The 13,184-nt window shown below is 45.5% G+C and overlaps 2 protein-coding genes across 5 annotated transcripts in view; one reads left to right on the forward strand and one right to left on the reverse strand.

Annotated features, from left to right (window-relative positions):
* C9H4orf17 (chromosome 9 C4orf17 homolog) overlaps positions 1–3,299 on the reverse strand; it is a 147,509-nt gene extending 144,210 nt beyond the window's left edge. For 2 of the 4 annotated variants that reach the window (XM_053403993.1, XM_053403996.1), the window contains exons 1-2: positions 3,015–3,299; positions 516–560 (exon numbers count right to left, since the gene is read on the reverse strand). The gene's annotated coding sequence lies outside the window, so the exon portion shown is untranslated. Of the gene's footprint in view, positions 1–515; positions 561–2,967 lie in introns of all 4 variants that reach the window. The other 2 variants (XM_053403994.1, XM_053403998.1) reach the window with 1 other exon arrangement.
* A 15-nt stretch (positions 3,300–3,314) lies between these two features.
* LOC128421339 (alcohol dehydrogenase class-3) lies at positions 3,315–12,571 on the forward strand. The gene is made up of 9 exons (XM_053404007.1): positions 3,315–3,458; positions 5,614–5,715; positions 6,017–6,158; positions 6,419–6,506; positions 7,119–7,338; positions 9,286–9,546; positions 10,459–10,594; positions 11,575–11,713; positions 12,209–12,571. The coding sequence occupies exons 1-9, from the start codon at positions 3,447–3,449 to the stop codon at positions 12,240–12,242; spliced, it is 1,134 nt and encodes a 377-aa protein (XP_053259982.1). The 5' UTR covers positions 3,315–3,446; the 3' UTR covers positions 12,243–12,571.
* Positions 12,572–13,184: the final 613 nt, after the last annotated feature.

Here is a 13,184-nt window from a genome sequence, read left to right on the forward strand (position 1 = left end):
CGCCGACCTTCTGATCGGCAAGTCCTAGGCTCTGTGGTTTAACCCACAGCGCCACCCGGGAGGCAAATTGCTACACTGCATAGGTTTAGATATGAAGCGGACACCTAGTGCTTAAGACTCATTTCTCATTACAAATCTACTGGAAGTCATTAGTATTATATTCTTCCCAAGGTAATGGCTATCAGAGGCTCCTCACTGAGAAGAACAGCAGTGGTAGACATTTAATTGCTCACTGCTATTGCTCTACCCTTCCAGGGTCTGCTGTTGGCATCCGTCTGTCTCGGGAGACAATGGAAGAGTGAGATGGGTAGAGCTAGCTCCCCAGGAGAGTTGTGGGCACCCTAGCACACAGCCCAGAATCTTTTGCAATTTTCAGAGTTTATGTGGTAGTTGCAAAGAGTTCCTCAGCAGACAACACAAAACACAGAAAGGTTTTCTAAACACAGGAAGCCTAAAAGTCATAACACTGCAGTGACTGAAATATAATTTATCTAGAATGTTATAGTGCCACCTACCGTTAACTTTTTCTTTGTATGGATTCTGAAGCTCAATATTTCATCCTGAAAATAAAAATCAAGAACTTGATTTTATGGTTATTTTAACACTAGTAGATGTCAGAGAAATAAATAAGTAAACTGATATTATAATATATGGTAATTTTATCCCATTTTAAAACTTTCATAGCACAGGACATGTTCTCATACCCAAGCTTAAGTAACAGCCAACTGCATTTTGGTTCTATATTCCATATTCATCAGAAATAATGTGAAGATTTAGGTTAGCTCTTCTCCCCTCCCCCCCCTTTTTTTGTAAAAGCCTCTGTGTATTTAATAGGCACACAAAAAACACAAATCCAACGGGAGCATCTTTTCCTAAAAAAAGAAAAGTGATCAGAAAAACTGCAGAGTTGAATTTCCAAATTACATGAGGCTGTTAAAGGTGGAATAACTCTGCCTGGGAAAAGGTGGCAACTTTAAAAAGATGGAATGACATAATAATTCACGTGAATAATATTGTTACTCCAATCTCCAAGCAGCAAGAGGTTTTGTGGTGGTAGCTCATTTTCTTGGAATGAAGATCACTGGAGATAGAGTATTTGTGATATATGGTTTTACTTACAAACAAAGGCAGCTTGAGCATAAGACTCACAACATTAACACATTAACATAACTTGCTCCTCCGTTAGGTTTTTAGCCCCGCAATGCCATAGTTTTGGATTCAGCACAGAGAGCAAGTCAGGTAAACCTCTCTGTCTCTTCCTAACCCACTTCAAGACAAGACTGGTCCAGGACTATTGCTATCCTTTGCACACCAATGATATCCCTTTTAACCAGAGAAGGAGGGAAGATTCTAACCCTTTTAACCCACCTTCTGGAAGTATTGCTATTAGTAGTTTCTGTGGGAACCATCACCTACACAGTGGTACCTTGGGTTAAGAACTTAATTCGTTCTGGAGGTCCGTTCTTAACCTGAAACTGTTCTTAACCTGAGACACCACTTTAGCTAATGGGGTCTCCCGCTGCCACCGTGTGATTTCTGTTCTCATCCTGAAGCAAAGTTCTTAACCCAAGGTACTATTTCTGGGTTGGCAGAGTCTGTAACTTGAAGCGTCTATAACCCGAGGTACCACTGTATTTTTTAGTCATGCAAAGAGATACTACAAACTTGGTTTGCAGCAATTAACTCCACAGATACTGGTTTCACCCTTTAGCAGTCTCTCTTTCTAAAGAATCCAGTTTTACAGATATACTGTCTGAGAGGGAATTCCAAAAGTGAAAATCAAGCTACCTCAACCACCACAATCCTATAACAATATACTTTTGGCCTTTAGGAAGTTCTGTACCAAAATAATATTTCTCCAAAAGTTGAGGCATGGTTCATTAAGTGGGAATATGACTTCTGCAACTAGGCAGAGTTATTGTAGTATTTGGGGCCAACGTGAACACCTAGCTGCCTTGGCTGGGTCTAGTCTACATTTTAATTTTCCACACTGCCTCAGATTACTGTTCTATCTAAGACTAACTACCAGGAGCAGCTATAGGGAGCCTGCTCCACTCCCACCCACTCCAAAAAACCCCAGTGTCTAACTGTGAGTTGCCCTGGGACTCTTTGAGAGCTGGAAGGAAAGACATTCAGGCCTCATGCATCAGCAAGGAAAACTAAGGGCTGATGGATTGTGTAGGTGTCACTTTGTATAAACACAGGTGTAGGTATCTACGCTTCCTTAATATTCCGCCGACACCAATTCACTTGGGATGCTTTCAAAACAACCTAGTAGCTAGTATAGTAAGCTTAGGAGTGAGATGAACACCAACACTGGACAGGATGAACGAAGATTGTTAGTGTATTAAGGGGGACATTATGTACATAAGGGAATACTGGTATTTACACTGGGGCCTTGAAGATGTTTGCTGATAGTTTCTGAAGATTTAAGAGACGCAGTTGCTTACAATAGCCTCAAAGTCAACCTCAGGCCAAATTCTCCAGACCTCCAATGCAACCAAATACAATGGTACCTCGGGTTAAGTACTTAATTCGTTCCGGAGGTCCGTTCTTAACCTGAAACTGTTCTTAACCTGAAGTACCACTTTAGCTAATGGGGCCTCCCACTGCTGTTGCGCCACCGGAGCACGATTTCTGTTCTTATCCTGAAGCAAAGTTCTTAACCCGAGGTACTATTTCTGGGTTAGCAGAGTCTGTAACCTGAAGCGTCTGTAACCTGAAGCGTATGTAACCCGAGGTACCACGGTACTCCCATGGCCTAGTCCAGCTACTGGGGGACAAATCTGCCTCTGAATCTCCAAGCTGCTCAGGTTGTACTTCTGACTGTTCGGACAGTTTAGCCAGTTTCAAAATCCTGTCATGGATGTGTCGGTTGAGGAGCCAGATGGAAACAGGAGTTGTGAGGGAAAATACCAAAGTGAAAAGCCGAGGCCTAAATATTAATAACCACAAAACGACAATAACCTTGCAGCCCGATAGCTCAAGTCGGTAGAGAGCACGAGACTCTTCACCTCAGGGTCTTGGGTTCAAGCTCTGTCTTGGGGAAAAGATTCCTGTATTGCAGGGGAGTTGGGACTAGATGATCCTTGTGATCATCCTTTCACCTTTGTGGTCCCTTCCAATTCTACCCTTTCGGTGATTCTTCCTAAACGTTTGCTCGAGCCCCACAGATTTCTGCAGGACTTCCCCCGCCTCCTAAGTAGCTGCGCTTGCAATCGCAGCCTCCTGAAGCGGAATTCATCCTGAACGAGCATCCTTCGACAGAGGGCACTGCAATTCTCCCTAAGAAGACGAGCGAGACGAGGGAGCAGCGCCCTATTTCCTCGGCCCGCCCCTGCTTGGAGGGCGGCTCTCGAAGGAGCGCGCATGCCCCCAAGTCGCTCGGCAGCTGCTTCGCGGACGGCGAGAAAGGGGCACTTGCAGGCGGTGGAACAGCGCGGCTGATGGCGAGCGGGGTAAGTTGGAGCCGTCGAACATTCCCCGGGGGAGCAGCGCGGGCCCCTTTCCCCTCCTGCGGGTGCAAAGGAGCGCCGCTGCTCTTTCTCTTGCAGGCCGAGCGTGCTTCGTCGTCTGCGCTCGGTGGGGCTTCCTCCCAGGGAAGCGCGCAGGATTGCAAGCCCACGTCTGAACTTGGAAAGTTTCCGAGTCGGGGTCAATTTAGGGGTCTGGGGGGGAGAGCCTTTTGCAACGGGCGAGCAGAGGCGTAGCTAGGCTCCCGGGCGCCCTTTGCGTTTTCGTTGCTTCCGACGAGGCGCCGGCAGAAAGGCACCAGCTCGGAGGTCGCGCCCCAGTGCGCACTTTACTCGGAAGTAAGCTCCACTTAAGTCAACGGCCCTTGCTCTCGGGGGTAAACATGCAGAGGTGCGCCCCAGGGAAATTCGTCAAAATGGGACAAAAACGCAGGGGAAAGCGGACTGGCACAGATTAACCGCTAGGGCTCCGGCGGCGGCCCATACTATTGTCCGGATTCCTTTAGCCTACATAAATTATAAAACTAGTGTTTGCGTTGCTCTTACGCTACACATATAATATACAGTGGTGCCTCGGGTTACATACGCTTCAGGTTACATATGCTTCAGGTCACACACTCCACTAAGCCAGAAATGGTGCTTCAGGTTAAGAACTTTGCTTCAGGATAAGAACAGAAATCATGCTCCGGCAGCAGGAGGCCCCATTAGCTAAAGTGGTGCTTCAGGTTAAGAACAGTTTCAGGTTAAGAACGGACCTCCGGAACGAATTAAGTACTTAACCTGAGGTACCACTGTACCAGAATCTAACTAGTACCTCCTATAAAAACTTCATTTTGACTGTTATTTCCAAAACCCTTTTATGCGGAATATGTAAATCATTTACTAATACCTTTTCCATATTTCACTCTTAAAGTTGAAATTCCCTAACTGAAGGGGAAATTGAAGAATGCAAATATTTTACTTGGCATATGATCTTTGTGAACTTTGCTCTGTGAGAAATTAACCAGTTTTAGGGCTGGTTAAATTTTCTGTGACTCGTCCCTTGGCATACACACACATTAACCTTATTTTAAGCAGGAACACTACTGCTACAGTTTTTACTTACTTTTTCTATTACAAAAGTGTACAATATGGATATACAATAAAAACAAGTTAAAACATCCATGGCAGTAGTGTTTGTGCTTAGTAAGAGGTTGTCACTGAATGAACAAGTTGTATAACAAGTTCATTTTCTTTTCTTGCACTCTTAATTGGTCAATTAGGACATTGCAGCCATGCAGCGCTGGTCAAATAGCATGTGTTTCTTTTCAGTGACACTGGGAGTTTTGTATATCTGTCGCTATTTTGCATAGAGGATTTGGGCACACTAATAATAGGAGCCATTATCAGTTTTATCTTTACATTTTTAGTAACAAATGCTAATAATTGAATTGCATTATATTAAGAAAAACCAATAGGTTGCCCCATAATACTTGCCCAGTATGTAGTTGCCATCTGCTGTAGGTGATAAACTGTACCAACCACTTCCATTTGTAGCAAACAGGATTACGTTCAATAATCACCAAGTTACATGGAGTTGATTTCTATTGGGTTAGTAACTTGATGTAGTTTTCACTTATTGTTCAAACATATTGAGGAGGTAGACCTTCTCAGCACCTCTATTTGCCTGGGTATTTGCAGGAATTTTTCCTGGGATGGGCGAGAGAAACAAGGTAAAAAATGGAAGGCCTATTGCTTCATGGAAATGAAAGGAACTGTGCCTGTATATTTTGCCTCATCTCTCAGGTTCTACAGATGCTAGAATTGTTTGACCTTTCATAGACCATAGCTTTTGCGCTCGCATTTTTAAACTGATTTTCTTTTCATGTGAGCCACTGAGATAACTTTTTTAGCCATGGGGCAGCCTGTAAATGATGCAAGTAAACAAATACCTACACAAAAACCAATACCTACACAACCAGCTCTCAGAGCTGGTTGACAATCTGTTAACCAACAAAGGTCCAGTTTGAGCTCCCCCAGTTCTGACAGGGTGTCATCTCCGAAGCATCTGTAGTGTGTGATTTCAGCCTTTAAGGAAGGAAGCTCATTGTACAAGCTTGCTGTGCAATGTCATAGGGCACTCTTTCTATTTCTTATTTAGGTTATCAAATGCAAGGCAGCTGTTGCCTGGGAAGCGGGTAAACCACTGTCCATTGAGGAGGTGGAAGTTGGACCACCTAAAGCTCATGAAGTTCGTATCAAGGTAATGAAATAGTTGCTACATTGCTTGCCCTAAACCATTAGGGACTTGGATATTTGACCCAGAGGCATAGCTAGCTGCTTGGGCACCCTGGTGGGTAGGGAGCTTCCATGCAGTTCACCACTGTAGGGCGGTTGAGGGGGAAGCACAGGCGCAAGACCCACGCTGCCATTTCGGGCGGCGCAGTACTTGCCTGCAGTCCGCCTGCCGCCTCTCCCTCAGTTGCCCTACAACTCCAGTACCCTGAAAACACAATGCCTGACGAATAACCTGCTGAATCTGATTGTTCTTCATGACTTTGTAGATCATTGCCACTGCTGTTTGTCACACGGATGCCTATACTCTAAGTGGTGCTGACCCTGAAGGGAGTTTTCCTGTTATCCTGGGTCATGAAGGAGCAGGGATTGTGGAGAGTGTTGGGGAAGGAGTGACCAAATTCAAACCAGGTAAGGGGATTCTGCTTAAGATGCAAGGACCCTAATGCTCATCGTAGTTCGGCCAGCCCTTCAGCAGAAATATTTCCATTGCTTTGCATCTGAAGTTGCCTTGGAACAATTTGGGAGTACAAAACATGCCACTTGTATAAAAGTATTAGTATGTCATGCTCTAATGGAACATCTAGTTTTAACACACTGTGCTTTTTATCAGTTAACAGTATTGGAAACATTTTTAAAAAAATAAAAAACCAACTCTTTGTATTTTCCAGGAGACACAGTAATCCCTTTGTACATCCCACAATGTGGAGAATGCAAGTTTTGTTTAAACCCTAAAACTAATCTCTGCCAGAAAATAAGGTTGGTCCTTTTCTCCCCTTCTTCCCCCTCCCCCATCTTTTCCTTTGTCATACAGAGCACGGACTTCAGTGCCAGGGGTTCACAAATGCAACAGCCAGATGGCCAAAAGCACACACTAATTTCTATGTGATCGCCAGCTCCCAGTTGCCCAGAACAAAGTGCAAATTATTTAAGCTTCGCAAATTCTTTCCAAATTCTTTGAGCTTTGCAGAGAGCTTGGCATCTGGAGAAGTCTCTTGCTTTGTGTAGAATGACAGAGACTGTATCCCTTTCTCAATTTCTCTGGCACATAGGCAGAAACGTAATAAGGTGTGGCAGATCTCCCCATTTGGCCTGCAAGGCCATTTTGGCCAAACCACACCCACCTGCTTTACATGTGATGCCACATGTGGCATTGAAAAGACCTGGCTCAGCCAAGAGAGTCTGCAGGCACCATAAAGCAGCAGCGATCAGCTGATTGTCAAGTCTTGTAAAGCACCCTAAACTATATTCTGGTTGGCTTAATAAAGGTATGGCCCCAATACGATTTTTTTTTTCTGATGGGCCTGTTGCTTTTTGGTGTGACCATACGTGCTCTCTAAACAACATGTCTGTTCTGATTTTATTCTGCAGAGTCACCCAAGGAAAAGGAGTGATGCCCGATGGTACCAGTAGGTTCACGTGTAAAGGAAAACAGGTTCTCCACTTCATGGGGACAAGCACTTTCTCTGAGTACACTGTGGTTGCAGACATTTCTCTGGCGAAAATAGATGCTTCTGCTCCCTTGGACAAAGTCTGCTTGCTGGGATGTGGGGTTTCTACAGGCTATGGAGCAGCCTTGAACACTGCAAAGGTTGGGGTCCCTGACTTCCTGTTGATTTTTTTCTGACTCTTGAGCACAGAGTAGCGTTATATAATAATAATAATAATAATTTATTATTTATACCCTGCCCATCTGGCTGGGTTTCCCCAGCCACTCTGGGCGGCTTCCAACTGAATATCAAAAACAATACAGCATCAGACATTAAAAACTTCCCTAAACAGGGCCACCTTCAGTTGTCTTTTAAAAGTAAAATAGTTGTTTATTGCCTTGACATTTGCTGGGAGGGCATTCCACAGGGCAGGTGCCACTACCAAGAAGGCCCTCTGCCTGGTTCCCTGTAACCTCACTTCTCGCAGCAAGGAAACCGCCAGAAGGCCCTCAGCGCTGGACCTCAGTGTCCGGGCTGGGTGATGGGGGTGAAGACGCTCCTTCAGGTATACTGGACCGAGGCTGTTTAGGGCTTTAAAGGTCAGCACCAACACTTTGAATTGTGCTCGGAAACGTACTGGGAGCCTATGAAGATCTTTCAGGACCTGTGTTATATGGTCTCGGCCGCCACTCCCAGCCATATAATCCACACACAACAGAGAAAATATAGTACAGGAAGTTACAGCCCTCCCGCCCCCCCTCCATACCCGAGCTGTGGCTCCACATCCCTGTCCTGAAAGTTAGAAGCACAGCTTGCTTAAACAGGAGTTAAGTTAAATCTTTGGAGGTACGGTATAACTTTGCTGGGGTGCTGATGAACTGCCTTTCACCTCCATGCCATTGCTGCTTCTGCCACTCCTTGCAGTGCAAACAGCTCATAAAACAAATTAAGTGGCAGAACCTTCCCTTAAACCTAATTCCCCCCCCCCCGCCCCCTTGGGAGACTTCATTGGGGAGGAAAAGGGTTTTAGCCTTCATCTGCTCACTTGCACCAGTTTGGCAGAGACCACTGTTAGTAACATTTGCTTGCAATTGTGAGTTGGGTCTGATCAGCTGACCACCAGGGCTTGCAAAGCACCGTGCACAGGGCAGTTAATTGGCTGTGTCAGCATGCCCCCTTTCGGCCCTTTGACGTCTTTACTTACCCCACATCTGACAGCTGGTGGGTATAGAATCATACAATTGTAAAGTTGGAAAGGACCATGAGGGTCACCTAGTCCAACAGGAACCTTTTGCCCAATGTGGGGCTCAAACCCACCACCCTGGCATTAAGTATGGCTTGACGAAAAAGACCTTGCATGCCTAATTAAGCCCGTGGGGCTGGAGATCCAACCAGTGAGTTAGAAGAGCCAGTGTCATGGACTGGCAGGGCTCTGAAGAGTGTGTGGCAGGGGCAGGGCAGGGGGCTGGGGAGTGACCCAGGAGAGTGGACCAGTGATTTATGGGGTTTGGCACAGTCCACAAGGCAGAAGCCAGGGGGAGTCGGGGCAGTTCAAGGCGAAGGCAGGCGTGTGGGAAGAAGGTACAGCTCAGATGAAGGACAGGTCAGTAGACTCCCCACCTTCTCCCACCCTGCTGTCCCCTAGAACCAGGAGGGGCTTGAAAAGGGAAGAGCAGCAGTGACTTCCATGCAGAAGAAGTCTCAGATTGTGGGTATGCAATCCGTCAAGAGGAGGGTATATAAGCTGGAGGAGAGGCCCCACTGTTGCTGCAGCTGCTCCATACGGCTCAGACCTGTGGACTGCTGCTTAGAGGCTACAAGTGTGTGAGAATGTGTATCCAGAGCTCTGGGGAAGCTGCTGTATTTCTCTAGCCAATAAAGAGTTAACTATCTGACATGTGTCTTCCTTATCTGAGATGGGCAGCGACAGCAAGCAATGATTTTAGCTTGTGTTACTAGTTCAAAGTAGGATGGCTGTTAATTCTAAGAGCAGACTTAACTCAGCTCAACGAGCCATTTGCCAGAGGCTGGTTTATTGCAGCAGATAGAGCTGTTATTTTTTCGGTGTTAAGAACTGTTCTCCTTCAAGTGAGTGCTCTTTCTTTCAGGTGGAGCCTGGCTCTACTTGTGCTGTCTTTGGCTTGGGTGGAGTTGGGCTAGCAGTAATCATGGGCTGCAAGGTGGCAGGTGCATCCCGGATCATCGGGATTGACCTCAACAAGGACAAATTTGCAAAAGCCAAGGAATTTGGGGCCACAGAGTGCATCAGCCCCAAGGACTTCGAGAAGCCCATTCAGGAGGTCCTGGTGGAGTTGACGGATGGAGGAGTAGATTACTCATTTGAGTGCATCGGTAACGTTGGTGTCATGGTAAGTGTGTCTGTCCATAGGCAGCACCCTAGGGTGAGCGGAGCCTGGAATGTGGCAAGGGTGGGGGCATGGATGAGAGCCAGGGCATAATGAAAGTCATCAGAAATGTCTGGTGAAGGCCTGTTTTGTCTAATCAGACCAGCATCCATCAACGCCATCTCCAGAACTGGGAAGCCTCTGCCAGTACTCTGTGCTGATCTGCAGCCATGAAGGTTGCATTTAGATGCCATAGCCAATATCCATAGCCAGTTCTGGATTTGCATCTCTAAATATTTGCAACTGGTGATCTCTTGAGCAGCCTACCAATCATTCCTTCTAAATACACTGTTTCCTGGAGCATCTCTCCAGGAACATTAAAGGTAAAGGGACCCCTGACCATTAGGTCCAGTCATGGCCGATTCTGGGGTCGCGGCACTCGTCTCGCTTTATTGGACGAGGGAGCCAGCTTACAGCTTCCGGATCATGTGGCCAGCATGACTAAGGCGCTTCTGGTGAACCAGAGCAGAGCACAGAAACGCCGTTTACCTTCCCGCCAGAGCGGTACCTATTTATCTACTTGCACTTTGACGTGCTTTCGAACTGCTAGGTTGGCAGGAGCTGGGACCGAGCAACGGGAGCTCACCCTGTTGCGGGGATTCGAACCGCCGACCTTCTGATCGGCAAGTCCTAGGCTCTGTGGTTTAACCCACAGCGTCACCCAGAAGTTGCCTTATCCCAAGTCAGACCACTGGTCCATCAAGCTCTGCATTGTTTACCTTGGCAGCAGCTCTTTCCCATCTCCTGCTACCTGAAGATGCTAGGATTGAACCTGGGATTGTCTGCATGTGCTCTGCTACTGAACAATGCTTCTCTTCCACCTATCCACTTCTTTTGTTTGTATCCCTTGCTCCTTCTTTCTTTCATGTCCCACAGAGAGCAGCCTTGGAAGCATGCCACAAAGGTTGGGGAGTGAGTGTCATAGTTGGTGTTGCTGCTTCCGGTCAAGAAATTGCCACCCGTCCATTCCAGCTAGTCACTGGACGAACATGGAAAGGGACTGCCTTTGGAGGTATAACTTTGCTGGGGTGCTGATGAACCTGTCTTACATAGGGCAGTCACAATATGTTCTTGTGCATGTGTGCATTTCTGCACAGGAAATGGACAACTGTTAATGAATCCCATGAAAGTTAAAAGGCTAGCAAACTTGTGGCATAACCCTTCCATGTATACATCAGGACATTAAGAGAGGATATCAAAATTGCAAGAGACATGTGTTCCAGTCTTATACTCCAATCCAAAACAGGATATCCCGTTTCTAAAAGCATACATTGCACTTGCCCATGTAGACTTTTTACTTAGAAAAAGCCTAGAGGAGATTCCACAATTTTTCTTAATGCAATACGTTCCTAAGTATCTTCTGGATGATTATCTTCACTAGTAAAGGGTATCTTTAAGTTATACATACAGTTGTACCTTGGTTTTCGAAGAGCTTAGTTCACGAACAACTTGGAACTCAAACGTTGCAAACCCGGAAGTAGGTGTTCTGGTTTGCAAACTTTGCCTTGAAAGCCGAACATCTGGCTCTTACATGAGAGCATTCCTCTGTCTACTGCGATTTTAACGCAAGTTGCTTATTACTGCCCTGCAACTTTCAGGTAGTCAGTTCAGTATTGTGCACGGACAATCCCAAGGCTGCACCATAGGGTGCTGAACCTGTGGTCTTCCAGATTTTGCTGCACTGCAACTCCAGTCTTTCTTGACCATTGGCCATGCCAGCAACATCTGGAAGGCTCCAGGTTTCTTACTGCTGCTGCAGCCACATTACAAATGCAGTAATATAGCATGCCAAGGATAGCCAAGAGACAACTCTCCCTTTCTAGCTTAGAGAGAGAGAGAGAGAGACTGAGAGAGAGAGAGAGAGGAGTTTTCTTTCAGGCTTGCATCATTAAGATTTCCTTGTCTGGCACAGATACTACTGTTGTAATGCTCCTTCATCCATCTTGCTGTGTCACATCACATTTGGTACACAATAATTTCATTTTCTAACAGGTTGGAAGAGTGTAGAGAGTGTTCCGAAGCTGGTAGCAGAATACATGTCCAAAAAGATAAAAGTGGATGAATTTGTGACTCACACTTTACCGTTTAACAAAATTAATGAGGCCTTTGAACTCATGCATGCTGGAAAGAGGTAGGTACTGTCTGCTGTTTGTCAACAAGTTTACTTTTTATATATTGTGTGCTGGGACAGATTTTAGAATGACAACATCACTGACAGCACAATCTCATATATGTCGACTCAGAAGTTACCTTTTAGTTACCTAAATTGTATGTTTTTTGGGACAGGAGGGTGCATATTTATTGTAACAGCAACCATTGAGAAAGATTTCTCTCTTTTTCCTTGGCAAGTTTCTCTCTCCCTTTATCCTGCCAACATAGTCTTCTTTTCCTCAAAACAACCCTGTGATGTTTTGTTGTAGTGGCTGCCCCAGTGCCCCCATGATCATCAGGAGTGAATAGCGTCTCTCCTACTCAAAGCCTTGCCCATAGGATCAGTGTGACCAATGGTGGCACCATGTTGCAGAAGGCTGCATGATACCGTGCCAGTTTTCTTAAATAAGATCAAATCAAGTTTGACAGCACAAATCAAATTCATGATCTCAGCTCTTTGCTTTAACTCTTGCAGCATCCGAAGTGTCCTGAAGTTTCAAGAAGCCTGAAGAAAACTTCCACCGCAGTTCAACTCGGTGCAACAGTAATTCAGGAGGCGTTGGTCAAAAATGATTTAGGAAAAGCTGCTCCAGTTAGAAGCATCCCCTGCTCTTGACAATGTGAAGAACAAAATGCTGATCTTAGACACATCTAATATCTGTTAATGTCTTACTGTACCACTAAGTGCCAGAAATCTCTGCGGTTAAACAGTTTATTGACTGCTGTTAGACTGATTCTCAAGTACAATCAGTGTCTTTTTGTTCTAAAATGTCCTGCAATTGAGAGGTATTAACCCAAGTAGAAGAATTATGATTAAAACATTTTTCTTACGTAGGCATACAGCTGCATTGTCCCCTTTTCTTAAATGAATCCGGGTTATGGCATGCAAGTTTGGAGGGTGTTATTTCACACCTGGACTGAATCAGTGGAGAGCGGGAAAGGCATGCTACAAAAAAATAAATGTTCTCTTGTTGTAGGTCAGGACATGTCAAGGGTTTTGTTTTAGATGAAACAGATGAGCTTTTGCCAGCTTACAAAAGCTAGTGTTTGCAGGTCTGTGGCTAAGATGCTTTCAAACTTGGGGCCAAATGGGTTATGCAGGGGGCCAGGTGCACCCCTCCCCGAAATAGCAGGTGGCAGGAGCTCCAGAGCGGTCTCCCCTTTGCCCCACTAGCTTACTTTTTTTAAAAAAAATGCAGCTATGATGTCATATTGAAAAAGCACGTGAACCAGAGTGGCTACAACTCTCATAACAGGTGTAGTTGATGGTTTCAATTTCAAATCTGGCTTCTTGTAAAGCAGTTGCTATGACATCATCCACTGCAATTTGAGAACTTAAGTCTACGAGGATGGAATATTGACAGGAGAAATGGACTCTGATCTGGGCTACTTCAACTGCGTACTCTGTCTTATCAAAAACTTCTGGAAAAGGCCCTGCGGCAAGAAGTCCC

This window comes from Podarcis raffonei, chromosome 9 (genome assembly GCF_027172205.1).
Source record: "Podarcis raffonei isolate rPodRaf1 chromosome 9, rPodRaf1.pri, whole genome shotgun sequence".
Classification (NCBI taxonomy): Eukaryota; Metazoa; Chordata; class Lepidosauria; order Squamata; family Lacertidae; genus Podarcis; species Podarcis raffonei.

Bases quoted from the DNA above. Each gene is read 5' to 3' on its own strand.
- LOC128421339 (XM_053404007.1), top strand. The intron at 9,547-10,458 runs GTAAGTGTGTCT...CATGTCCCACAG, and splicing joins TCGGTAACGTTGGTGTCATG to AGAGCAGCCTTGGAAGCATG. The intron at 11,714-12,208 runs GTAGGTACTGTC...TAACTCTTGCAG, and splicing joins CTCATGCATGCTGGAAAGAG to CATCCGAAGTGTCCTGAAGT.